The 27,095-nt window shown below is 37.2% G+C and overlaps 1 protein-coding gene across 4 annotated transcripts in view; it reads left to right on the forward strand.

The window, feature by feature from the left end:
* USP6NL (USP6 N-terminal like) overlaps nt 1–27,095 on the forward strand; it is a 133,052-nt gene that overhangs the window by 67,177 nt on the left and 38,780 nt on the right. For all 4 annotated transcript variants that reach the window (XM_074828022.1, XM_074828021.1, XM_074828023.1 and 1 more), the window contains 2 exons: nt 14,536–14,575; nt 19,311–19,391. In XM_074828022.1, the coding sequence (XP_074684123.1) occupies nt 14,536–14,575; nt 19,311–19,391 (121 nt within the window). The remainder of the gene's footprint in view (nt 1–14,535; nt 14,576–19,310; nt 19,392–27,095) is intronic.

The raw sequence follows: 27,095 nt of genomic DNA on the forward strand, positions 1-27,095 counted from the left end.
TGCTGATGTGCCTTCTCATAGCTGAGATTATGCTGCTTGTGTGCCACCTGGACCCAGTTGATAGCTGTTCATTTTTTCCAGTGCCGTATTTCCAATCCTGTTAGTTAATCTCAGTTTGCAAATCAATACAAGAATGGTGAAGTAGCATTGGTTCATCTCAATAACATTTCATACAGTATTAATTTCATTAGCATTGTTCATTTTAAGTAATATAGACTTGTTTCTGTCAAGTACTGTTGGTCTTCCTCAATGCCACCTGGTATACATGGAGTAGTGCCTATTAAAACTTTACTCTTCATGTATATAATAAGTCTAGGAGACTTATTTTTGTCTAGGAGAAGCTCATGTCAGGGAAGTCATCTTAGTCATGACCACAAGAGTCTTGAGAGAACAGACCAGTGTATTTCTTACAGGTGCTCTGTGGTTACCTGTAATCCTAAAAATATGTTTTTTAAAAAAAGGCAGCAACATCTGTACCCAAAAAACTTCAGGCATAGTCTTTATTCAATACAATTCATTTTCCAATACAAATCCTGCTGGACTCCTGATTTCACGTTACAGTGTGGGAATGCTGAACAGTAGGGCTGATGTGAAAAACACCATTCATTTTTAAAAGAAACATTTTTTCCTTCAGGAAGTCTAGCACCAGTGTTTGTATGCACAGTCTACCAGTGTGATAAGATCAAATACTCTTTTCTAGAAAATGGGTGCTTGAAACTGTACCTCATGGATACTTTGTTCTATACCTGTACTTGACAGAAGTCTTAGCAGACCATCTCAGGGGACCACCTCAGTGCTCATCCTTAGTCTATAGTATATTAAGCCTTAGTCTATAGTATGTGGCTTTTTCAATCAAGTATTTTAGGAATGGGAGAAATGCCTCAGATCTCTTCACAGATAGTCATAACAAAAACTGTTTCAGCTGGTTTTGGCAATGCAAAAGATGGAATGTGTTTGGTATTCATAAAAAATAAGATTTTTGTTTGGTGGGCTTTTTCTTTTTTTTCCCTCTTCTTTGATATGTTATGTCTTTTTGGTCAACATTTTGTCAGACTACCTCATTTTTTTTTTTCTCCAGATTTAATCAGAAGTTCTCATTTCATGCTCAGAATACATACACAGAAAAAAGCACCAGAATGTTGCAATTAAAAAAAACCCTAACAAACAAGTAGAACAGAAAAATAAACCCCCTACCCCAGAAAACCAAACACCCTTCACCCACCCACCCCCACCCCCCCCAAAAAAAAAAAAGAAAAGCAGTTCCTTTCTGTCTTATCTTGGAGCCTGGCTAAATTTTAAAGTAAATGTTCTTAATCTTCTCACTGTGGCCTGTTCTTTCATAGAAACTTTACATTGTAGATACTTCTATTTGCAGTTTTTCTAGCGGCAATCATTGATAAGGGAATAACTTCAGGGGAAAAAACCTAAAGGCATTTCTGAGTGTCTTGAAGCTCATAGCAGGCATTCCAGTAATGCCTTGGGACCTGGGATTTCCCCCTTCCCCCTCCTTGAATTCTTTAGCTGATTTGTTACTGCTTTGGGATAGCTAAAAAAGCTACTAGAATTAATATGTTATTCCTTGAGTGGTGGCAAGTTCCCTACCATTCCTAGGAATGTTTTAAAAGCCTAGTTTAAATAATAATATCTGTATTAATTTGTCTATTTAGAAGTGTCAATTATATGAATGATTTTTATAGTTAAAAAATTAAAGATCTTAAAGCAACAAGAGAAAACAACAAATCCTAATGACTGTGAATGTTTTGTAAATAAATAAGAATTTAAGCTTTAACTGAAGATCACTGAAGTACATGCTTAAAGATATATTTTTGTGAATGTATTCTTGTGTTTATTTTTTGTGGAACTCTCCAGTTAGCTGCAAGGACAAAATAGCTTTATTCCTTCCCTTCCTCTCTGCCCCATATAATGTTAAGGTTGAATGGTCACAAGAGCATTGGCTGATTGAAGTTTGCAAAACAGCCTAAACTTTGTTTGTGCTCCTAAAATGGGGTAGAAGCTGAAAGCAGCGTTTTGCAACTCTAAAGGTCAACATCAATTTCATGTTTAAAGAGTGAGTCCTCTTCTGGGCCTTTCAGCACCAGGGCAAAAGTCAGAGAGCAGGATAAGCAGAACGGCCTCCGCGTCTTCCTAGGATGGCACAGAAAACTAAAACTTGAGCAAATCCAAACAGTTAGAAGGCATATTCCTTTACTCAGGTCTCCACACCAATATACCCCTATTCAACATACTGCCAGGTTTTGTGCTTCTTTGTCCCGAAATCTCTAGGGCATTAAATGACATTGCCTCTCGGGGATGAGACATCAGGCAGGATCATTCGTTTGGTACCTGTTGGAACTAGTGATTTCAGTCCTTCATCAGAGAGTGACCAAGCAAAAAGTATTAAAAAAAAAAATAATTGTGCACCTTTCCTTTTTAGCTAGCAATTAAAATTTATATTATCTAGTCTTTTATTACTCATACTTCTGTGTATATTTTCGTTTGATTCTTTTATTTATCTATTTCTGTGCATCACTCTTCTGTGAGGGAGGTGTTCAGTTTTCTTTTATAAGAAAACTTTGTAAGACCACAGTTGTGCTTTTCTAAGAAAGAAGAAAATAACATTGCTTTTTGGAATTCGGGGCAGGTAGAGCTCAAGGCCAAATTTTACTACTCTACATTGGGAAACATAGATTATGACTAAAATGTGCTGACTAATCTATCGTGGAAGGTGTTAGAATTGTTCAGGTCTTAATAGATACAAAGTAGAAATAACAGAAGAAACTACAATTTACTTAAGGCAACTTTGCAATAAGGTTTTTCTTTCCATTAGGCATTGATGAAAGCCATCAACTGAATTGTCCTGTTAACTTTTGATAATGAGCAGTGAAAATTGTAAGCTGCCATTTAAATGGTAAGATACCATTTAAAAAATGCAGCAATTATTTTAAAGACTTTCATTTCTCCAACTTGCACAATATGAATTATTTTCAGGTCTTGTTATTATTAAGGTGTCTTAACTTGTATTAATAATTATTATAGCAATAACCAGTATTGACAGGTTTTGTGGTCTAACTTGGGTGATTCAGCTTAAACATGTTTTTCTTTTCCTACCTGTTCAATAAATGGAAATTGGGGATCTATGTGCAGTGTGGCAGATGTTCTTCTGTTGATAAACATCCGGGGATCAGCACAGTGAAGTTGGGCAGATTGAAAGTTTGTTCTGCAAGGTTGTTCTGGGTGTTTTTTCTGGGTATTTTTGTTGTTTTGCTTTGTTTTTTGTTTTTTTTTTTTTCCCCTCATGAAGGCAAACATGTACAGTAGAAGTACTAATGGTAGAAAATACAGATGTGGATTTCCTGCCCCCCGCCATTCAGGAAGCTCTCTTAAAAATTTGGGTTAGATCCTTGTACTACTCTTACAGTAGCTCTGTGCTGATTTTGATGGAATTGTACCAATTTACAGCAGCTGAGAATCTGACTCTTAGTCTTTATCCCATGAGACTATTAAAACAGTGAACATGCCTTTAGAATAGTTTGCTAATGCTGGAGATTATTGCATTGCCAGAGGCATTTTTCAAATAGCAGAGAGTTCATTATTCTTTCTTTTGCTAAAATAGAGGCCTACCTGCTCTTCTTCATCAAACTTTATTTTTATTAGCTCTGTAATGCATTTCTGCAACATGATGCAGAAATGAGCAAGGGGAGCAAAGAAATGGAGAGCTCAATCAAGAATTGTGAGATACTCCATTAAATGTCTCCAAATGAAGGTATTGATTTTTTTTTTTTTTTTTTTTTTTGGTCAGGATTATTTTCCCCCTAACTTTTTAACAGGAAGCAATATGATGAACAACTAGTTAAACTCTCTCTCATTTTGTTTCTTGGTAATTTTTACATAGCCTTGCTGAAAAATAGTCCTTGTCTCTAAATTATTCTTTGTGCATTCCTTAATACTTTCTATGACGTGCCTGTTGAACCACATGTCCACAAACAGTAGCTCTTACACAACTAACCCTGCTGGTTGGTAGGTGCACAGGTGAAGTCTTACCAGACGAGAGATGTAAGGACTGGTTTCTGATTGTTCTTGGCAGCAAAAGTAGTTATGCTGAGATGCCAAAAGTTTTGGGTAACAGAAATTGAAGAAAGAAGCATGGTGGCTGTAATTTGGTAATAATCAAAGAAGCATTCAAAAAATAGGGATTTTCACGTAATTTGAATTTTGAATTTTTAGTAGAAAAGTCTGCACATCAAAGCTTAAGAGCTCTAGGGTTACTAGGAGAGTTGCAAAGTTATTGTTCATAGTGACACACAGCCACAATCCTTAATTTTCTAGGCACAGTAAGTATTGCCAAAGACACGAAGTGATACAGTGATGTGCTAAAAGAGCAATGAGATGTTTATTCTTAACAGTTCAATTATAAATCTAAATCTTACTGCATTTCATATATCTTGGTCATTCAGTAGAGACTTGCTGTCACTTTCCTCTCCTCCTCTTTTCTTCTCAGCTTTGTGAGACAGGGTCAGACCTGCTTGTCAGGAGAGTGGCTTAACTCTTGCCTCCCTTGGGGAAAAAATTGTGCTAAGTTCAGCTACTTTCAGCTGCCGAAGACAAACCTTTATTAAAAAAAAAAAAAATTCAGATCTCAGATGCTAGAGAAAAGTTGTGTTTCTCTTAATTCTCTTTTTTATATGAATATTCCACATTGTGACTGTAGAATTTTTCATGTGACTTTATAAAGATTTACTGTGAAAACTCCACTGTAGTCTTGCATTGTGTGCAATGGATTCTTTCCTCTCATATGTGATACTTCCCTGGACTAATTTTGCTCTGAAATATTCATTGCTGATTGACATACTGAGGAACTGCTGCTTAAAAAAAAACAACCACAAATTTCAGCTCTATTTCACATTTTTTCCTTTTGCTCTAATGTACACTGAGGATATTATTTTTATTTAAGGAGAAACGTAGAAGATTTCCTGGGTTAGTAATTGAGATTCAGAATGCTTTTTTTTTCTTTTAGGTCCATCTTCCTAGCAATAGACCATTTTTTTTTCTTTGCATGCTTTCACAGGGAACTACTTCTAAAAGAATATTTAAATTGCATTTCTGTATGACAAAGCCTGGTTTGGAAACACAGCAGTGATGGATCATAATAAACAATTAATGAAGAGGTTTTACAGATTTTACTATTTATCAGTTACTGAACTCCTGATAAGTTGAAATGAATCTCTGCTTACTATGCAATTGTGAAGTGATGGGGCTAAGTTTCAGAGACAGACCTTTCAGAGACCAAGGTAAACAGGCAGTTTTATTTAAACATCACTGACAGTGGAAGAGTACATTGGACTTGCTGTAAATTTTAACTTAGTTGTCATCCATTCTGACTGTTTTAGTTTACAGCTCTGCTTCCACGGGGCAGTGAACTTTGATCTCTGCATTCGTCTCCAGTTATGGTGGTGGTTGCATTGCAATCCTTTGCTTTGCATTTGGTGCATTTGAACTTATTTCTAAAAACATGAGATGTTTATGGCAATTTGCAGTAATTGCTTCCTTAAATCGCTGTCTCATTTTGCAATAGCATGTGGTCAGAAATGTTGCTTCAGAATGTGTTTTAGTTGCTCTGAGGAATTCTTCAATGCTTTTGCTGTTTGCTTTTCCTCACTTGCTATTTAAAGAAGTCTTTTTTGCCAGCCTGATGGCAGAAATGGTCATTTATTTGAAAGCTGTTCCATGAAAATTGGCTAAAACAAACTTAGCAGAAGGGAGAGGAACCAGACTTTCTGTCCCAGATGATCACCTGTGAGTTTCACAATCATATGGGATCTTACAGTATTTGTACACCACTGGTGTTCTTGGTGGTAGAGCTTCAGCGGGAGAAGGAGGAAGGGCCTTACTTCTGGATTTGGCTAGATCATTGTCCGAGACAGGCTTGCTTTAGAACCTTGTAAGCTAAGGAGGCTATTTGAACCCAGAATCAGCTCATTTTATGCAAGGCTTGAAATCACCTATTTTGGACCTGTTTGAAGAGAAGAAGCCAACCACCTGTAATTCGAACAATAGCTGAAGAACCTACCTTCTGCATTGGTATTTATAGCCACGAGAGTGCTAGGATTTTAGGTGTATGTTTCTCAGCCATGTTTTTGTTGTCTAGTTAATTTTGGCTTCCATTGGAAAATAAGCAGCTTTGCCCATGTGCTGTGCTCTCGTGGTCGCAATAATTTTTTAATATCTATGTGTCTAGAAGTCACTAATAAATTTTTCTGTAATTTGGACTGCTAATTTCAGTTCCTTTACAAAAGCATTTAGGAGATCCTTCTCTTTAATTCAGTTTTGTTCATCTTAATGAAAGTTGGGTTTTTTTAAGAATAATTTGAAAGGGGTTTTGAATTTTTTTTTTCTTTTTCCTCTTGTGTTATCATGATGATCTAGCATATACTGGTCCTACTCCTTTCATGCAGGTCCTTCCCATGGAAGAAAGGAATAGTCTTGTTATTTTCTATCATTCAGAATAGAATGGTTTTTTTTCCTAAAACTCTGTCACAATTGTACCCATTTCTTTAGCTTATTCTTAGGACTAGAGTTGAAATTTGAATTTTAAATCCATTCTTTTAGCTGAATTAGTTCAGGCTGTCAGTTCAACAATCCTCTGCAGATACAGAAAGAAATGAGGTGAATGCAATCCTGCAGATTTGATTGCAAACACAAAAGTAAGCTGCAGGATAATTCTGCCAACTAGGGACAAATAGTGTGTTTGTGTTAACAGCTGCTGCTACTTGATTTGAGTAAAAGATCACCCGCTGTGTACTAGGAATTCATGAACCACTTCCTTTTATGAAAAGAGCTATTAGGTAGCAGAACTCAGAAAATGATTGAATATGGTAATATATGATTTAATTTATACAACATACATAACGCATTGGTTTCGAGTTACTGCTTAAGCCGTAAAATGTAAGGATTTAACATAATCATTATTACCACATGTATTTCCTACTATATTTAGCATTTACAGAAGATTAAAGTAACTGAATACAGGGAATGGCCAGAGTTTGCTTCACTCGCACTGATTATTAAGAGTGCTAAAACAGGTCTGGGGCGACAGTCTTTAGAAGTGCAAAGATGCTGCTACTCTCAAGCCAAGTGAAAGACCCACCAAAATGGAATTTTAGACTGCAGAAGATTATTTCATAAAAGAAGCAAGCGTAGGTACATAAAGCATTGAGCTTCAGCAGTGAACAAATATATATTGCTGGAACACTCCCATCTTAGTTAATTTATGTTGGAATACGCTTTGCATAGCACATGAATTTTAATACAGATGAAGCTGCCAACATGTAAGTCCTGGATCGCTATTAATAGATAGTGTAAGTGATGTGTACAGCAATTAACCTTCAAGCAAGGTTTTACTTAAAAGCAAAATATATATATATGTGTTCAAGGAAAAAATCCTAGGTGTTTTAGACATTTATATATCAAATGTAAATTAGAAGCAAGGCAGAGATTCCTTCTTTTTCATTTGTCTTTTAGCCTCTTGAGAGTTTTAAGGTAGCTTAGACTAATTTTATCTTTTTTAAGAAACACTTGGAATGTGATTCTGAGAACTCATTTTTAACTTCAGTGTTTGTTTATGTTCAATTAAAGTGACATCAGAAATCACTAGAAATGCTGCTGTGCTCAATTAAGCAGATTATAGATTTTCTCAAAGGTTTTCTGATTGTAAGCTGGGAAAACTTTAAAGTTTGCATGTAGAACATGTCTTTTACTAAAGACACAAGAAAGCATATATTTTAGCATGTGGCAGTGAAAATATGGGTATCTTTTATTGCTGTGAATTTCTCAATCGTTTTTTATATTGGCAATAAAAACTTTACAATGAAGTTATCTTTTCTCAAGCAGGAAAGCACTTCACTAAAAATTCACCGCTTTGAGATTTAATTGAATTTGATAAATCTTTTGATTTTATTTTATCTCATCTCAAGTAATGCACATTCTCAGAGATTTTCTGGACAGGAGCTATATGTTCATGGCACTGTGCTGTGCGTATTGGCAGCAACATCCACAGAATCCACAAATAATAATTGTAACTAAAACCTAGTCACAAAATCACATGCAATCCAATCTTTTGCCAGCATTAAATTCTTTCTTGCAGCATATTTCCTGATAATTATATTGTGGAATATCACATTAGCTTATCCCGTATGTTAATTAATTGCTTTGGCTTGCTTGTGAATTTTAACAAAACTTATGAAAGCTGTTTCTTAATCTGCTGTAGTCACCACCCCCATACTGTGCAGAGGTTATTTGGTGAAAACTCAAAGTGGATGATTACAGTAGCAGAGCTCCAATTATTTTGACACACACCATCAAAATTGTAAGTTAACGTAAGTAAAACGTATAATGGAAAGAAAGAAGTGATCCATAGAATTTTATCTGTGGAAAATCCATCATTTAGTTTAAAAAACAGCTTGCTTTATTTCTCCTTGATATTTTCAGAAATCTTTTCGATGTATTATTGGTTTTGAAAATGATACTATTGCCTTTAATTTCCATTTAAAGGTTGGAGGATTAAAGCAATCATCCATAAACAGAGTTCTTGGGAAAACTAACTTCTTTGGACTGAATGATCTGAATTCAGCACTAAATTGTGCTTTAGATTTGTGCTATAAAGAGTAGAATAACTTGATCATAGGTATTGTTTCTACTTATAATGGTTAATGACGTTCTTTCAGTTGACTTCAGAAAACAGTTTGCTTTGTAGTCCACCTTGTGACATAATGCAGACATAAAAATAGTCATAAGTAGCAATGCTGCGTGTCCTATGAATTACACAATTAGTCTTATTTATCTTCCCTTCTATAAGATGATTGTGAAGCACTTTTGAGCTAACTCTAAAACAAAGATCAGTATGTATATTATGACATGAGGAAAAAAAGCTACCTGGAAAGAGTATATGTATCTGTGTATGTGTGTGTACATATATATACCTGGAAAGAGTATGTATATGTGTATATAAAATAAGGTGTATTCTGTTGCAAAGCGCTGTTGTAACTATCCATAATAGTGTATATTGCTTTGGCAGTTTTATGTGCCCTGTATCAGACACTGAAAGGGAGGCAGACCTAAGAGAACACCTAGTGTTTATTGTTGTAGAATTGGTTTCCCAGTGTGAAGATACTAATTTTTTGCCTAGTAAAGCTATAGACTCCTACAAATCACTTCTGACAAATTACACAGCCTAAAGACTGTTCATACTTGGAGGATTTACTTTTTCCTAGTACATCTGAGTACTGAAATGTTGTCATTTGTTACAATGTGAGTTCTATATTGTAGAGCAAAACAACTCCATTTGTACTAAAGTTTTCTTGTTCAGATATGTCAACTGAATTCTTCCCTTCCTTCTCATATCTTACCTGTGCATGATCACTCTTCATAAATTTATTTTATGATACTGTTGCTTTTGAGTTTTATGCTTTACTTATGTTTTTCTGGATGTTTCACTCACAAATTCCTTGGTCATAGAAGCTTCAAAATGATACAAATGACTGATTTATTTTTTTTTTTTATTTTTTTTTTTTAAGAATTGCTTCAAAATAATTCTGGGTAGTAGCAAGTGTTTTCCTCATGGATTTAAACACTTAACATTGCATCACAAATGAAAAACTGATTGCACAGCATCTGTTTCTTCATGATTAAGTTGGTGAGACCATGAAGATAAGTGTTCTGCAAGAAACTCTTCCCACATTGTATTTAATATGTGATACCAAATATGATTTCAAAATACTTTCTAGTTAAAATGTTCATGCAGTGATACAAGGTGATGCTACTGCATGTAGCAGAACTTTGAGAAGAGCATGAGAAAATTGAGAAATAGTTTGAGAAACTATTGCATAGGGACTGCACCACAGGTTTTGTGAGAATTTGAGTTTTTTAATAGTCATGTTATAGTGAATTCAGTAATACAGGAATATTGAATTTAATTGACTTTTAAAATTAAATAATGACTTGCACATATCACAGTTATTCGTGCAACATGTTTCAGGATAAAGGACCCCAAGGTTCTTCACAGTGCACTGGCTAATTCTCTCTGGGATAAGAAAGACTACAGCAAGTAGAGAGGGTTTTTAGGCAAGTGGTATGTTTTGAAATAATAGTTATGAGAAATGAAAGTACACCTTACAATGAAATTTTGAAGGTAACAGCTTTGTGGACAAGTAAACTTTGTGATAAAGATTTTTAGTCCATTATGGTCAATTTTGACTGTCAGGGTTTGTACAACTTGGAACTGTGAAGAATTGAATTGATCCTCTGGAATTTACAGTTCTGGGAATATCAGCGTATTGAGACTGCTGATTATTGCACTAAATGTCTTCCATCCTCAACTGAAGTTGCAAATGATAGAGGAGCTTTTACATTTCTTAAATCTATTGAAGTCAAACTGCAAGCAGGAAAACGCTGTGAATTGAGCCAGCAGGTAACATATTTGGGATTTAAATACAAATGTAGGAAAAGAATACATCTGATGAGTGATTAATATGAGAAAGTCTTTCCTTGTGTTTATATGGAACAAATGTATCAAAGTGCTGTTTAAAGAAGACTGATTTAAACAGCAGCAGTGGGTAGGTGACTGTAAGCTTGTTAAGTCTGAGACTTTTCGATTTATTTAAACTACCACTGTTACTTGAGGAGGCTAATTACAACACATAGCTCAGTGGTCAAAATCAGAGAGAGGCATGTTTAATGTTCCGAAGAGTCAGATATTTATGCATTTAAGATTAATATTTCTTTTAAGTTATCTTGAAAAATTAATGAAAACCAGTATTAGCCACCATGGTGGATTTAAAAATGTAAAATCTATTCATCACTTATTAGATAGTAAGAAAAGCATTTTCAATCAAGTCCTTGTTCTTCAAAATGAAATCCCTTTTCTTTGCATTTATAGGCTTTATAATCCTCAGGATAAGGTGGTAATAGTCCAGATTGAAAGATAGGAAGAAGATTTTGGGCCAGTGCTGCAGACCTCCACCAGTGAGGACCACAGGTAGAGGTCCTGAGTTCCAGTCAGATCTTGGGAGTCTAGGACTTCCTCCCAGTGAAATGTCTTTGCGGAGCCTTCTAGTAGGAAACCCAGCATGCCTTCATGTGGACCCTGCTCCTTATTGGAGTTAGGATTTGGTCCCAGCATTTTGCAGTTCCCAAACCTGTAGACAAACATCTTCAGACCTTTCTCTTAATGCTGTAACACCAGACCTGCTTGGCAGTGACATCCAGAGCCCCTGGGCTGCTGTTAGGTGGTTGCTGTGTGGGCTGCCCAGCCTGCAGTGGGAAGCTCTAGTCTTTATGCCTGGGGCAAAGGCACGTACCAGGTGTGATGATTCTTGATGCCTGTATGGTGAAACAGATGAAGATACCAAGTTTGAATCTTCCTTTATGGACAATAGTGTTAAGATATCATTTCTGCTAAGTGAGACCTTGTTTACCTGAGTTAAATTAAAAGCTGTCTCTGTAACTCTTCTTTTGGATATCAAGTATTGTATGATTCTGAGCTAATTACATTAATCAGTCCTGTTCTTCTCTGTATCCCCTAAATGAATATTACTCGCGCTACTAAAAGGAAAACAGTCATCTTAAAGCAAGATGTGGTTATATTATGTTGTTACTGTTTACTACTTCACATTATTACTTGGTGAAGTACACAGATAAAGAACATCGAAAAATACAAGTTTAAATAGGCTGGGGACAGTGGGAGAAGATTCAACATTAAAAGAAATAATGAAGGTGTAACAGCAGTAGATTGACTGGGCTGGGGAAGGAAGGGGAAGATTCATCATTATAAAGAAAAAAGGTACAATAAAATTATATTGATTAATAGACTAATTGATTTTGTGTCTCATCCCACCTAATCCTTTTTAGGAAAAAAAGTCTATAAGGTGCTTCTGAACAGAAAACAGATACACTAAATGGAAATTTATTTGTTTAAAATATCTTTAGGGGCTTGAGCGAGTTTGTTTGCCCACTGTGTCTTTCAGTCCTTGCAGGGATTTGCCGATTTGAATATTATGTATGTGAATACGTGGGCGTAGTTAGTGCAATCTAATTAATTGAGAGGAAGATCTCCAGGAACTTCTTCCTTCCAGTCCAGTGAGTTACTGGGCAGCCTGGGACATTTTGCTCAGCTTCTGCGTTGTTTTCCTGGTGCTCAGTGGCCAGCAGCATCTTGGGGAATAAAAACATGGGGCTGGCTTAATGTGCTTCTGTGGAATTTCGGTGCTTAAAATGTATAGGTATGTGGTATTAGTGCATAGCTGTGCAGCTAAAGAAATAACGAGGAATGTGGTCATAAATTTGCTGCTGGATTAATTTAGTGAGGGAGTATGATGTCTGCTTCCTAGGACAAAAGAACCTTCTTTGACTGCTGGGTAGGTTCAGCTGTACCTTTTGTTTACACATCGATGGTAAACTTGCAAAATTAGCAGAGTAATTCCTTAATAAATCATTGCGATTCATTCTTCCTTTGTAACAAAATAACACTTGATTAATCTCTCATGTGATTAGCTTCCATGCCAGATCAGCAAATGTGAAGATAAGATGTCAAGTGGTACCAGTCCAGCAGAGGAGTTGCTGTGTCTGGTGTGAGTCCGCAGGGATGCAGAGCCATCAGATCCGTGGTGTCTGGAGGAAAAAAAGAGTTTCTTGTGTGTGCAGCCAGCTGCTGGTGTGATCTTGTAGGGCCGCAAAGAATGAGGTTTGCTGTGTGAGACTGATGCTTCTGGTGGAGGTAGACAGTGCCTGCAAATGTCATGAAAGAATTGAAAATTTTAAGTGACATTTGAAAGGCTTAGCAGTCTTTGTACTTCAAACAACAAAACTCCCCAAGCAGATTATTAAATTGAATTTTTTCTTCCCGTTTGCTTAATTTTTCCACTTCTGTTCAAATAAGCTTAATTTCTAGGTGATATTTGGCATACAAAAGGCCTCCTTTTAGTTCGTTAATTCAGTTATATGGCAATGTGCACAATAATTTTATAGCTTTACAACCTCAGGTAACACTGAATGTAGGCTGTTTCTAGTGTGTTAGATGTTAATCACATTTTTTTTTTTTATTTTGATGTTGTTCGTCAAGAAAACTTTCAGATACCTGGAAAGTGCTTCTAAATGAATGGATTGTGCTTTTTGCAATGCTGTTCAAAAGGAACACTCTCTTGGCTTTTAAATTGGTTTCTAGGCTGTGTACTGGAAACTTTGACTTGTGTGTGTGGTCTCTGAGAATGTGTTGATTGGAGCAAGCTTTTCCATTAGATGAAGTAATTCAAATGTATTTCTTTATTCAAATATAACTTCTGAATCTGAAACCACATCTTTTAAATGAAATAAATGAGATCAAATGTAAATCAAGCATTTTGGATCAGACTGGTCTTACATTCACTGCAGCAGCAACTACTTTTGTAGCCTTCCCCAGTGTTTTTTTGCCCTTGCACAGATTTGATACGTCTAAAATACTGGGTTTTAATGTCCTCACTATAGAAAGCTGTAATGATGTGGGTAGGAATTTTTTTCACCATATCAAGACTCACTAGGAATTTATTTTAAAAAAGGATTTCACATAGTGCTTGCTTTTTAGTCCCTTTTAAACAGGCTTTTGTTGGGTGTGTTATTTATCTGATTTGTAGAGCAGAAAAAGGGAGCCTTGCTACTTACAGATGAGCTGCTATGTTTTCAGAAGCTGCAGATGATGCAGGCAAAGGAAGGGAGGCTCATTTGGCATCAAAGTGGTCCAGTTACTTTTGATAAGCAAAACACAAGTTTCTTTGATAAGAATAACAGAAGTTAGAGCCCTCAGAATGAAGCTAAAATAATATGAAGTCTGAAAATGTGTCTTTTCAAAGGCTGCTTTTCAAGCTTTCAATTCATAACCTGCCTTTTTAGAGTTAGGTGAAGAAGTGAAAGGACTGTATTTTTAAATATTATTTAGAGACCTAGTGATAAAACTGATTTTTGTTGTTTTTTTTTTCCTACCACCTCCTCCCTCTTGCTCAGAGTGAGTTTTGTAGTTTTGAGAAAATGGAAGTGAACTCCCCTATGTCAAGCAAAGTCTCAGTGCTTTTCACAGGACAGAGTAGTGAAGGAGGAAAACCTTGAATAGGTGTGTTTCAGCTAACAGTAGCATGATGTAATAAACAAAACAAACAGTTCACTTAGGTTTCAGTTCAGTGGTACAGCACAGGGAGCTTTTAGTAAAGAAAAAATAAACTTTCTGTTAAGTGCTTGTCTTTTGAAGCTGTGCAGCTACTTTCATTTAGAAGGTTTAAGACTGAAATAATTTTAGTTCTGTACTTAAAATATTGTGAGTTTTACTGTGTTTAAAAAGTAAGTTCCAAGGGTTCCTGTGTGTCATTTTCTTAGTTCTCTAAAGTTCAGAATTCTTGTTTACTTGTTACTACATATTGCTACTGTAAAAGATTACTTGTAAGAATTCACATCATAATGCAGAAATGATTTTATGCCAAGATTAACCAAGAGTAATATGAACTTTGTCTTTGTTTTCAGTCCAGAGGAGCTTCCTGTCCATGATGCAGCAATAGAAAAGGTAAGTCCAGTGTCTTCCAGTTTTTTTGACTAGGAAGTAAATGTTTACAGATTTAAGACTTTTTTAATATAAATCGTTGTGAAATGAGGAGGTGAAGCATTTTAATGATTTGCATTCCCAAAGAAACACGTTTTAAGTCCCATAAAGACTTGTGGTCCTTGAGGCCATGTTAACTCACCCACAGATCCCTTGGGGCCCACACGATCTTACATTTACTAGTTGCAACAAGACATGAATTTTCATCACCCGTTATATGGCCTAGTAAAGAAAACAGCAAGTTTAAGAGATCACACCCGGCTCTGCCCTGAAAGAGTGAGAACTATTGTCTTTGTCTCATGACCTGTCATCAGCTGTGCTGGATGGATGGATTGTCCAAGTGAGGTGGTGGCTTTCATGCTGAGGTGTATGTTACTGTCCCCTGAGGAATGTAGTTTGCTAAATGGTGACAAATATCCTGGCTGCCACCGAACCGTGAACCTCCCTTGTAATGTTGAGTTGACCAGCCAGGTGTATTCTGGACATGCAAGCCCTGTCAGCAGCTGGTGCAGGCCCTAGTCCAAAAAATCTTCTGCTGCTGGATGGTACTGGAGGAGAAGTTTGGGAACTGATGCTTTGGGAAAGTGGAAGGCTTTTATTGAAATCATTGGGAACTAAATTTCTACTCGTCTGGGCCTACTTGCTATTGGTATTTCCCCTTGGTCTGTCAGGCCTATTATTATCTCCAAGACCAGACCAGATCCTTCTTGTTTGTCCATATTGATCTTCTGTATCATCAGAAAACTCAGGATAAAATATTTAAACCTGTAAGTTTAAAGCTAGCCCTCTTGGCTGCACAAATCAGTAGAGTGCATGGAAAAGGGATGGAGTGACTTGTTCTAAAGCAGTTCAGCTCCCTGAGTGTTAAGAGCAGCAATACTTCTGAAAATGGGTTATTCTGAGCTTCGGTATAGGGCTAGTAAGAAACAGTTTTCATAAAAGGGAACTTGTGAGTCCCTTTTGTTTGGCATTTATGTGTGTTTCTGTGTACACAGCCTGAAATAGGTGCATTTTCCTGCCACGTTTCATAACATTTAATAATGTAGTGAGTGTATATATAATTTCGTTTCCATCAGAAGGACACAGCAGGGTGGTGAGTCTATGAGAATAAATATTAGGGAGCTTGCAATGTTGTGGTATATGTGTTTTGAAGCTCTGATTCACTGTGGCTTTGTAGTTAGCCTTAAATTATTGGGGGAAAACAGTGTCTTCAGTTCTCTGTCCCATATTGTATTCATGCTGTCTCAGACAAAATGTCAGCATAGAAACTGTATTTATTGAATCAATGTTAAATTGCAAATCTAGTGTCTTTTTATAGTCCTACAGTAATGCTCCTGTATTAGACTTCTGGTTATACTCCTGATGATATCCTGACCTCTGCTGGTTTAAGGTTTATCTGTCTTCTGTCAGCGGTGTTTGAATCTTCAAATTTTCAAGATACCATTTATAGGATAATTAGTGTGTCTTGTTAATGTAGCATAATGTAAAGTTCTGCCTTACTTGTGAGTTTTAAAAACTATTCCCAAGTCATGTTTTCATTTCACTTGCAATTTATGTAAAAGGTTGTGTATCCTTGTGACTTTTGAATCTCTATTTTTCATATACATCCTAGTGTAAAGCTTAAGCTTGGGTTTTCTGTGTCTGTGTTCATGTGCATAATACTTTCAGAATGGGGGTTATTGCTGTGAATGCAGAGTAATTTTGATGCTTTATTACCTTGCTGGGCAATTTGGTGACTTAAATGCATTGAATCATTGTCCTACATTATGAACTATTTAAGCTTCAGATGAATCATCCAGCACATTTGAGATAAAACTAGGGGAGGAAAGATAATCTAGAGGAGAGAAGTAGACAGAGAACTGACCTCAGAAAATCTGTGTCTGACTTCTCTTTTTTTTTTTTTTTTTTTTTTCCTGAAGTGCTGTGAAATGTTTTGTAAGTCATTTTTGTTTTGTCTTTGGTTTACTTGATTATAAATTCTCCAGGGAACAGCTCAGTGAATTCTGGCTTTGTCTGAGGCTTCTGCTAAAGCTTTGCTTTATGCCTCAGATCTAGCACACTTGCTCTTCAGGAAGGTAGGGTGCTGCACAAAAGATGGATGCTGGCAACTTAACTTCATGCTTTTTTGCTTTTGGTAGTGTATTATTTACTGACATGAGAGTATGAAACCTTCTCTGCTTCAGTTAGGGATTCTGTTATTCCCAATGGCAAAAATGCTTCAAAGTGTAAAATGTACTCAGAAGACACATAAAAGGAATTTTTTTTTTCTTTTTGGTGACAGCTACATGGAACTTGCCTGAAAGAGCAGCAGCAGCATCCCCGTGCTCTGCAATGAGCTGCGTCAGATCTATCCATGTTTTCAGTGTTGCACCTGTTAGACATGAAAGTGAACATAATTCAGACTGGGAAAAAATAGCTAAAAGTTTTCAACAGCAGAATACAGAAATAATTGCTATTTTGACTACAGTAGCATCGCTTGAGAACTGGGATAAATTGATACAGAAGACATAAAAGCTTGAACAAACATACAGTTGAAATGAGCTTCTGGCTCAAAAGACCAAGAATCTTGAAAGTAGATCAAACATACAAAGAGACCGTGGGAGCAGATAGGGTTTTATTTTTCTTACCAATTATCTGAACAAACTGTTGAAGTCAGAGACCTTTCCTGACTTGATAGCAATGTTATTCCTGCAATCTAAACTATGCCCAGAGAACATCTGCTTTAAGAGATGTTAAAAATGCTTATTTCTTAAAGGGGTTGAGATTGTGGAGGAGAATCAGAAACAGTGTTGTGAAACCTAGGAAATCTAGGAAGTGGTAGTTTTTTCTGCTGTTCCCCTCTAATCTAACTCTTCAGTGGTTTTAATAATTTAAAAAAAAAGAAAGTGGTTGGGGTATTACCAAATACAGCATGGAACCTGAACAAGAATGTGGGCAGTTGATTGCAACATGAATAGTTAGATATGTTAAGGTTGAAAGAGTGGAGGCACTTCTTTCCCCATAACTTTCTTACACTTTTGTCAGGCTTATGTCAGTTGCATTCAAATAAAAATAACTTAAAAAACCAAAACTTATTTCCAGGATACTTCATGGACTGAACTGTGGTTGGGGTGGACCTAAACAGTCATCAAGCTGTAATTCTGCCACTGCAAGGCTTTGGGCTCCTGGATTAAAAAAGTGCTTTGCCCATTTTGTTGCATTGATAGCCAAGAAAAAATGCATGAATTCTGATGAGTAAAAGCTAGAAGTAAAATTAGAATTCTATTGAGATAATAAGTAATAATTTTATTTTATATTTTCCCCCAACATTTCAAATGCAAGTTGACTTAATGAAAGTATTAATAAGCTTTCAGTATCCCACAGAGCTTTGAAATTAAACTCTTACATTGTTACCAGGTTGCATCACTAACCATATGAAACTGAATGTTCTTCCTGGTTTTATTAAGCCCTGGATTTGAAGTTGGAGGTAGAGGAGCTGTCCTTTACAAGAAAGCCTAAGTATTTGTTTATATTCATCTTTGAAGAGAAAGCAATAGCCACACAGATACGTTTTTCTGCTTTAGCTTTTCCAGTGTTCATCCTCAGCTCCAAAGCACTATGAAAGAGTTGAAATAATGTTGTTAAAAAAGTCTAAAAATATACAGTTAATAGTTAATTTTGTAGTATAATCAGAGACACCTCGCCTACTTTACAGCATGTAAAACTGGGCTGTAAAAATACATGCTAAAAATTTTATCACTGGAGCCAGCAAAATACAGATTATTGGCTGTGAAGAGCCAGTGTCGTGAAATTTCAGGGACTAATTCCACATGCTTGTTTGGTTCCCAAATTCAAGAATAGAATGGCAACTGTAGCAAGGTTTTCATAGGCAGTATGGCAGTCTTTAAGGTAGTAGGGCTGTCCCATGCTTTTAAAGTCATATATAATGTGAAGTGTGGAATTCACATATTTATTATGTTACATGTTATACTACTTAATATAACTATTTATTTTGAGAAGATGGGGTTTGTTTTGAATTCTCATTTTTATCACCTTGTTACTGAAATATTCTTGTCAGTAATGTAATTTAAGCAAGTAGATCTTACCTTCAGAAGAAATCCTTGAAGTTAAGATATAGGGCCATTTAGGTAAAAATGTACCAAGCCAAGGATGAGAATTATAACAAGGCTTTCTAGTTTTTAATGTCCAGAATTAGAGTTTATTCCCACTTCTGCTACTGCACTGTCGCTCTTGCATGCACTTGTTTTTGTTCATGTACTTTGTTCCTTTTAGGAAGGGATGGTTTGTGTGATCAAGTAGCTTAATTATGTTTAGGGCAAGTCATCACTTCCAAGTCAACTAACTTTTAAGAAGCTTGCAGCAGGAATTATTTGTCTGAAAATTTACCGAGTGTAAAAACAAACTGAAGTTTTTTTGTAGCTGCCAACAATGTGTAGAGAAGAAATTTTTATAAATCTTGTGTTTAAACTCCTGTTACAACATACAATTCTTTATGTAGTGCTGAAAACAAGGGTTTCTGTTCAGTTTTTGGTTGGCTGATTTTTTGGATGTTTTAAGTTACTCTTTGTTGCTGTTCTTAGATGAATAATAAAATGTTGATGATGCTGTGTTTAAACTTTTTCTCAATTTTTTTAGAAAACATTAATAATTTAAAATGTATTAATTTTTAAAAGATTAAAAAATTCTAATTTCTTTTCAGCAAAAGCATATTGAAATTGAAAGAACTACAAAATGGCTTAAGATGCTGAAAAGCTGGGAAAAATACAAGAATAGTGAAAAGGTAAAGTTATGCATGCTTTCTTCATTAGCTATCACTTATGGAAGGAATGTATAACCTTAAATTAGATTGTTTCTGTTTATGAGATCTGAAAAAAAAAAAAACAAAACCCCACAGTGAAAGAAAAAGGCTTTTTATTCTTCCAAAATGCAATAATACATAATAACCCAATAACGATAACAACCCAGCAAAACTGGTGGCCAGATGCAAGGAATTTCTAAGGGCAATATTGCGGAGGCTCTCTAACATATTCATAGTAATAATTGTGTGCTGTACCGCTTTGCACTTGCACTGTGGGATTGGAACTAGGATCACACAGCATACTGTGTTCGTGTCTACAAAATAATCTCTGGAGCGCTGAAGCATCAGACCTGCTTGTCTTATCTTGCAGAGAGCTAGGAGTTGTGTTTTATTTAGGCTTTGAGAATGCAAAGGAGGAAAAAAAGAAAAATCTTTATAAACTTGAAAAGAGGGGACACCTTTAAATGGGTATATCTGAATTCTTCAGGAGTCATCAATCTTCTTTCAAGGGTTATGAATTTTAACTTTACTTTTTTTATTCCTTTGTATGCTGGATATTGTATTAATTAATAGTTAAATTTAAAGTTACTCTTTTGAGTTACTGGTAGCACCTTATTGAGACCTATGAGGTTTTTTTATTTATTTTCTTTTCTATGGTTTCTGTATTTTTTCCTTTATTTTGTTTCTCTTTTTGCAGCCCAGGTTTACTGAAGGGCCTAGGATAGCTTACAGTCATGGATCAGTAAAAACTACCTTGAATAACTCTCCAAGGAAACTGATTAGTCATAACATGGGACACATAGTTCGATGTTTAAATTATCACATTTGCCAGCACAGATATCTTAGGATATCCCAAGATACCTGGTTGCTTTGTTAAAAGGAGAGTTGCACTGAGTAAGTTAGAAGGTAAAAAGTATAGGAAGCCATTGAGTGCCCTGTCCCCCTTGGGATAAGTCTGTTTTCTTCTGTGAATAATATGAAATGCAGCATTCATAATCCTCAAGAGAAGTGCATTTTTTTGATGGTATGAATGGGATCTACTTTTGAGTAGAATACTTTATACCTTGATGGGCTCTTTTTGTTTTGGAGTCAATACGCAAGAACTGAAATATGCTGGCAGCTACTTACAGTGCCCAGCAGTGCTACAGCATTTCTTGACTTAAAAAAAAAAAAAAAAAAAAAAAAAGTAAAATTATTTTCTATGTGAAGCTGCAGGTGAATTTTAAGGAAGTGAATTGCCCATTAATAATCTTTAAATTGCTTTCAGGATTCTTAGTTACAGATTTCTTTTTATCCTACTCAGACAACAAATAATGGTCTGGGGGTAATGACAGAAAGTGGGTTATGTTAGGTATGCCGTTAAGTGCTAAGTGCTTTTACTTGCTTTAAAAGCTAGATAGGGATTTTCATGTGAATAGTTTATTTGCTGGAATTGTAGTCTTGGTCATTTTAAAATTATGGAAGAATTTCAGCTGGGAAAAAAACTTGATGGAGAGGATATGTTCTCAACACTGTGTTCTGGGGAGGTTTTCATAACTGTTCTTGTGGCTGTTTGGTGAATAATGCACAGAATATGAGGTTCCCAAATTCAAATTGCCTCTTTCCCTCAATAGGGCTTAAAACTTGCATTTCTATTGGGGATTCTGTTGGTATTTTCTGATCCTGCTGATCCACCTGTATTTTGTTGAGGACTAGGGGACAGCATACGAAGTTACTGCCTGGATAACTGCCTGCAGCATTAGCTTACTCCCTTACTAGACTTCTGTTTTAGTAAATTATTCCGTGCAAAGTGGAAAACTTTAAAGGGAGAGATTGAGACCAGCATACTTGTTAGCCTGATTCTCAGTTCCCTGCTCCACTACAATTCCAGTAGAGGGAAAAATTTACTCAGGGTGTCCTCTACTCATGATGTCTGCTTACTACCTTTGGTTTTGAGACTTAGCAGCTATGTCTTGCACTTTGCTTTTGTTAAAAATACCAAAGCCAGTGATTCATGTTTTTCAGGGTATAACTAAGAAGATAGCAAATCCATTTACTTAAAATATGAAGTGAATGCATGAAAAAGTAATGATTTGTTTCCCAAATTTTTCTTATAATCCTACTTTCCGTCCTGTCATCTTCTCTGGAAGGAGAAGCTAGAGGTCGTAACACTTGTGGCTTTGTTTCTTTACTTTGGCAACTGGGTGATTTGAAGGTCAAGTGTGTTCCTAAGTCAAAGGGATGATCAAAAAACCTGTGTTACAGATACTTCATTTGCAAAGAGAATGTTAAATATGACCTTTCAGGTAACACAATAGCTACGTGTTGTCTAAGCAGCAGTGGTTTTCCTCTTCAGCCACTGGTGACATCAGTCCGTGATAACACTGATTTAACTTGAATAATCCTCTATTCACCAGGCATGCAGAAGGTATAGCAGATCAGCTGAGCAGAAAGAGTTTCATGTAACAAATTATAGGCTGAACTATAAATAGTAGTGGGAATAATTCAGTATGTTCATAAAGGGGATGAACTTTGCTTGAGGCTAGGAAAAATTTTCACTGATTGTTGAACCCTGGCGGAGCACATAAGACTATAAAAACAAGGGTGTTTTCCTTATTCTTTCTTGCATCTTATGTGGTAAGTGAACCAGAACATAAAGAATGAAGAATCAGCCTCCTCCCCCCGCCCGCCAGCCCCAACGTTATTTGTCACTGCTCTTTATGGAAAGCCTGGCGATGTTCTTAAGGTTGAACAAAACTCATGAATAAGGACAGTTTTTATCTGAAAGTGTGTTGGAAGAAGGCACCAGCTTTCCATGATCACCTTCTTAAGGCACAGTAGTAATAGTTGCAAGAACAATTCCTGATTCTTGCTTTCTGTGTTTGCTTGATTGGATAAAGTGGTTAACACTGGAGAAACTAATTGGTAAGGAAAATGAACAGCCTGTATCTTAAAAGACTCACTTCACCTGACACTCCCATGGTTTCAGTGCAGTCAGGCTGCTCCTGAAATCAGTGTTGTTTAGAAACAGCAATGAAGGGAACATTGCAGCAACAGCAGTAATATTATGTTGTAGGGTTATAGATTATAATTGTAGTAATGGCTTGGTTTTGGAAAATGGCATACCTGAGAGATGCTTGTGGTCTTGAAAAGAGAGCAAGGGAGAGTCAGAGAAGGTGATGGTCCCAGGGATAGAACAGGTATGTACAAAGTACAGGATTTTAGACAGCCCCTTTGTAATGAGCCTTCATAATATACAGCTGAGAGAGTCTTAGCTTGAAGAAGTCTGTTCATACTGTACACATACTGTAAATGAATACATATATTTGATTACATTATCCAAAACTGTCATATGCTTAATTGCAAAATACAGTTTTCATTTAATACCCTTGCAGAGCTGCCTATAGTCTGCTTCCTATTTTTGTCTGTCATAACTTCACAAGGAGAATTAATGAGAAAACATTAAAAGACTGATGCGTGTGTGTGTGCAAGGTGCTTCAATTTACATCTTTCCCCGATCTTTATTGCAGATGAATATCTCAACTTCACACTGTTTTCCCATTAGAACTTCTGTACTTAAACCTAATTAAAAACAAAAGGGGGGGGAGGAGGGGGAATGGAGAGAAGCAATATGTGACCATGAGGAACTGGAAAGAGATGGAAAAGTTGTCACATTGAGACCAGAAATGTGCCAGTCTCTACAATATTTGAGTAATGATTTAGAGGTGATAAAGGATGACACAATAAAACGAACCCATGTACAACTCCATAGCTGTGTAGAATCACAGGATTATTTGGGTTGGAAGGGACCTTAAAGATCATCTAGTTCCAACCCCTCTGCCTTGGGCAGGGACAACTTCCACTCGACCACAAAGCCCCATCTAACCTGGCCTTGTACACTTCCAGGGAGGGGGCAGCCACAGCTTCTCAGGGCGACCTGTGCCAGAGTCTCACCACACTCACAGTAAAGACTTTCTTCCTAATATCTAATCTAAATCTGCCCTCTTCCAGTTTAAAACCCTTACCCCTCATCCTATCTCTACACTCCCTGATAAAGAGTCCCTCCCCATCTTTCCTGTAGCCCCCTTTAAGTACTGGAAGGCCACTATAAGGTTGCCCCAGAGCCTTCTTTTCTCCAGGCTGAACAACCCCAACTCTCTCAGCCTGTCCTCACAGGGGAGGTGCTCCAGCCCCCTGATCATCTTTGTGGCCTTCTCTGGACCTACTTGAACAGGGCCATGTCCTTCTACGTAAGAAAGTGGTGCCACAGTACTCCAGGTGGGGTCTCATGAGAGTGGAGTAGAGAGGGAGAATCCCCTCCCTCAACTTGCTGGCCACACTTCTCTTGATGCAGCCCAGGATATGGTTGGCTTTCTGGGCTGCAAATGCACATTGCTGGGTCATGTTTACATTCCCAAGTCCTTCTCTGTAGGGCTGCTTTCAATCCATTCTCCGCCCAGCCTGAGTTTGTGCTTGGCATTGCCCCAATCCATGTGCAGGACCTTGCACTTGGCCTTGTTGAACTTCTCAAGCTTGTCAAGGTCCCTCTGGATGGCACATCCCTCCAGCATATCGACCACACCACACAGCCTGGTGTTGTCAGCAAACTTGCTGAAGGTGCACTCAGTCGTGCTGGCCATGTCACTGACAAAGATATTAAGCACCGCCAGTCCCAACAGAGACCCCTGAGGCCACCACTCATCACTGCTTTCCACTTGGACATCGAGCTGTTGACCACATCTCTTTGAGTGTGACCATCCAGCCAATTCCTGATCCACTGAGTGGTCCATCCATCAAATCCATGTCTCTTCAATTTAGAGACAAGGATGTCATGCGGGATACTGTCAGATGCTTTGCACAAATCCAGGTAGGTGATGTCGGTTGCTCTTCCCTTATCCACCAACACTGTAACCCTGTTGTAGAAGGCTAACAGACTTGTCAGGCATGATTTGGCCTTAGTGAATCCATGCTGACGGTCACCAATCACCTCCTTTTTTTCGATGAGCCCTAGCATAGTTTCCAGGAAGATCCACTCCATGATCTTGCTGGGCACAGAGGGGACACTGACTGGCCTGTAGTTCCTTGTGTCTTCCTTTTTTCCCTTTTTAAAAATGGGGGTGATGTTTCCCCTTTTCTGGTCAGTGGGAACTTCACTGGGCTGCCAGGACTTCTCAAATATGATGGATAGCGGCTTAGCAACTTCATCTGCCAGTTCCCTCAGGACCCACGGATGAATCTCATCAGGTCCCATGGACTTGTGCTCCTTCAGGTTCCTTAGATGGTCTCAAACCTGATCATCTCCCACAGTGGGCAGTTTGTCATTCTCCCAGTCCCCACCTTTGCCTTCTGCCTCTTGGGCGGTGTGCCTGGAGCCCTTGCTGGTGAAGACTGAAGCAAAAAGTCATTCAGTACTTCAGCCTTCTCCATGTCCTGGGTAACCAGGTCTCCTGTTTCGTACTGGAGAGGGCCCACATTTTCTCTAGTCTTTCTTTAATGACTGACATACCTATAGAAGCTTTTCTGGTTGCCCTTGATGTCCCTGGCCAGTTTTAATTCTATCAAGGCTTTAACTTTGCTAACCTGATTCGTGGCTGCTTGGACAATTTCTCTGTATTCCTCCCAGGCTACGTGTCCTTGCTTCCACCCTCTGTAGGCTTTGTTTTTGTGTTTGAGTTTGTCCACGAGTTCCTTGTTCACCCATACAGGCCTCCTGGCATTTTTTGCCTGACTTCCTCTTTGTGTATAAAACTCCTTGATTCCTATATGATTATTTAGGCATTCTTTCAGTGGAGGCATCATGATTCTTGCAGACACCAGTCTCTGAAGTGTGTAACTGCCCTTGTGTCTTTGAGTGATTGATATTTGTCAAAACAAAGCTTTCATCTCCCCATTAGTCATTTCTTATGCAGGAAGTGTCATAGAGCAGCAAACTTTGTGTTTCAGTGTGGTCTTTTTCTAGCTTATGCTTTTATTTCCTATTTGTATTCTGCTGCTTAATAATCCAGGGTACAATCAACCACCACAGATAGTAAATCCTTCCTGGCTTAGTATGATCATAACTTTCAGGAAAGATTAAATAAAACTGTTATATGTTATATTCCCATTTGAGTATTCCCACCAAAGTGTTTCTGCCTTTCACTGTCTACCTTCATCTATCTGTGATTGAAGTTGCCTAAATTGAGAGGGAAAGGAAGAAGAGAAACAATCAGGGTAGCTGGCAATTTCTAGCTGTTCTGGCATTCACACAGAATATAATAATCAAGTTTCTGCTTCGTTTAGAGTCTGAACACAGAACCTTAATGATGAACCCTTTTTGCATTCCTGAGATTTTTTGAATGAAGTTGAGCAACTCTTGTATTTGCACTTTTTCTTCCTTTTATGCAACCCACAGAAGTTGAAGAAACTCTAAAGGCAGCAGCCTTTATAAATATACTTTCTTTTCATTATAAATATACTTTCTTGTGAGACTTCAGATTTTAATTCTTATGCTTCTCATCACTGATTCTTTTTGAGGTGGCAGAGTCCCTCTGCTGCTTGTGCAGCTCTTCCTGACATAACTGAGAAAGTTTTATTTTCAAGAAAAACAGTTTTATATCTTGCAGCAGCAAGAATGCTGGTTCCTATTCTTCAGACTAGTCCTGCGTGATAATGGCCTCGTTTCTTGTCCAGGAACTAATTGGGTTTATGAGCTGGAGAGATTGGGGCAGGGGAAGGAAGGGGAGGTTGTATGTTTTCCAGATTTTTTGCATGGAGGCAACATTGAATGTTGGATGTTATGGATTTCATTATTTGAGATGATAGCTAAATGGGAATATTCCAAATTTGAGAGTTTTTTGTTTCTTCTTTCTTTGTAAGCTTTTTAGTTCATCTTATATGTTCTCTTGTTTCACAATGGGAAGGTCCAATTTATAGGTCCAATTTCCTTTGGCATGAGAAGCTCCTTTTGAATTCCCAGGTGGTAGGGCCTCATCTAGTGTCCGCTTGTCCTATCTACTTCAGGATCAACAATATTAGTAATAACTGCAAGAGTCTGTGACAGCTAGCCTTGGCTGAATATCAGCTTAGATGGAATACAGAACTTGAACCTGTATTTTTATTTAAGTTGTGCTTGTATGATTATATCTACCGAGGATGACTTTCTTTTTTCTATGTCTTACGCTGATGGAAACATCCTGTATTCCGTAACACCATTCTTTGAAAGATGCATGTTTTCATACGATTATCTGAACTCTGAGTTTATATACTTGTATTTTGTTTTCAGCTATTATCTTAAGAAATCATTAATTTTAAAGAATTTGTTGAAGATTGGCTCATTACTTCATCTCCCCACAATTAGAAGAAAAAGTTACTAGATGAATTTTCTACTTTTTGTTTTAATTATTAATTCAGAGAGAACAGAAGAGTAGAGTAGGGTTTTGCAAGTATATAGACCCAACCCAGTGTTTCTCAACATATTTTCAACCTCATAGTATATAAGGAAATAAAAGACAGCAGAGGGCAGTAGTATGGTACTTACGGTAAAGATATTCAGTTAGCTAATAATCAGTTTGCTCATTTATATTTTCTGTAACTGTTTGGTGACTGATTGTCAGAAATTAGTTTTGCCATGAAGTATGTGTGGGTTCCCCCTGCCCTCCCTGCCCCCTCTTTGCATCCTCCCTTCAGGTATTTATATACATTTATAAGATTCCCCTGAGCCTTCTCTCC

The sequence above is a fragment of the Strix aluco genome, chromosome 5 (genome assembly GCF_031877795.1).
Source record: "Strix aluco isolate bStrAlu1 chromosome 5, bStrAlu1.hap1, whole genome shotgun sequence".
In the NCBI taxonomy this organism is placed as follows: Eukaryota; Metazoa; Chordata; class Aves; order Strigiformes; family Strigidae; genus Strix; species Strix aluco.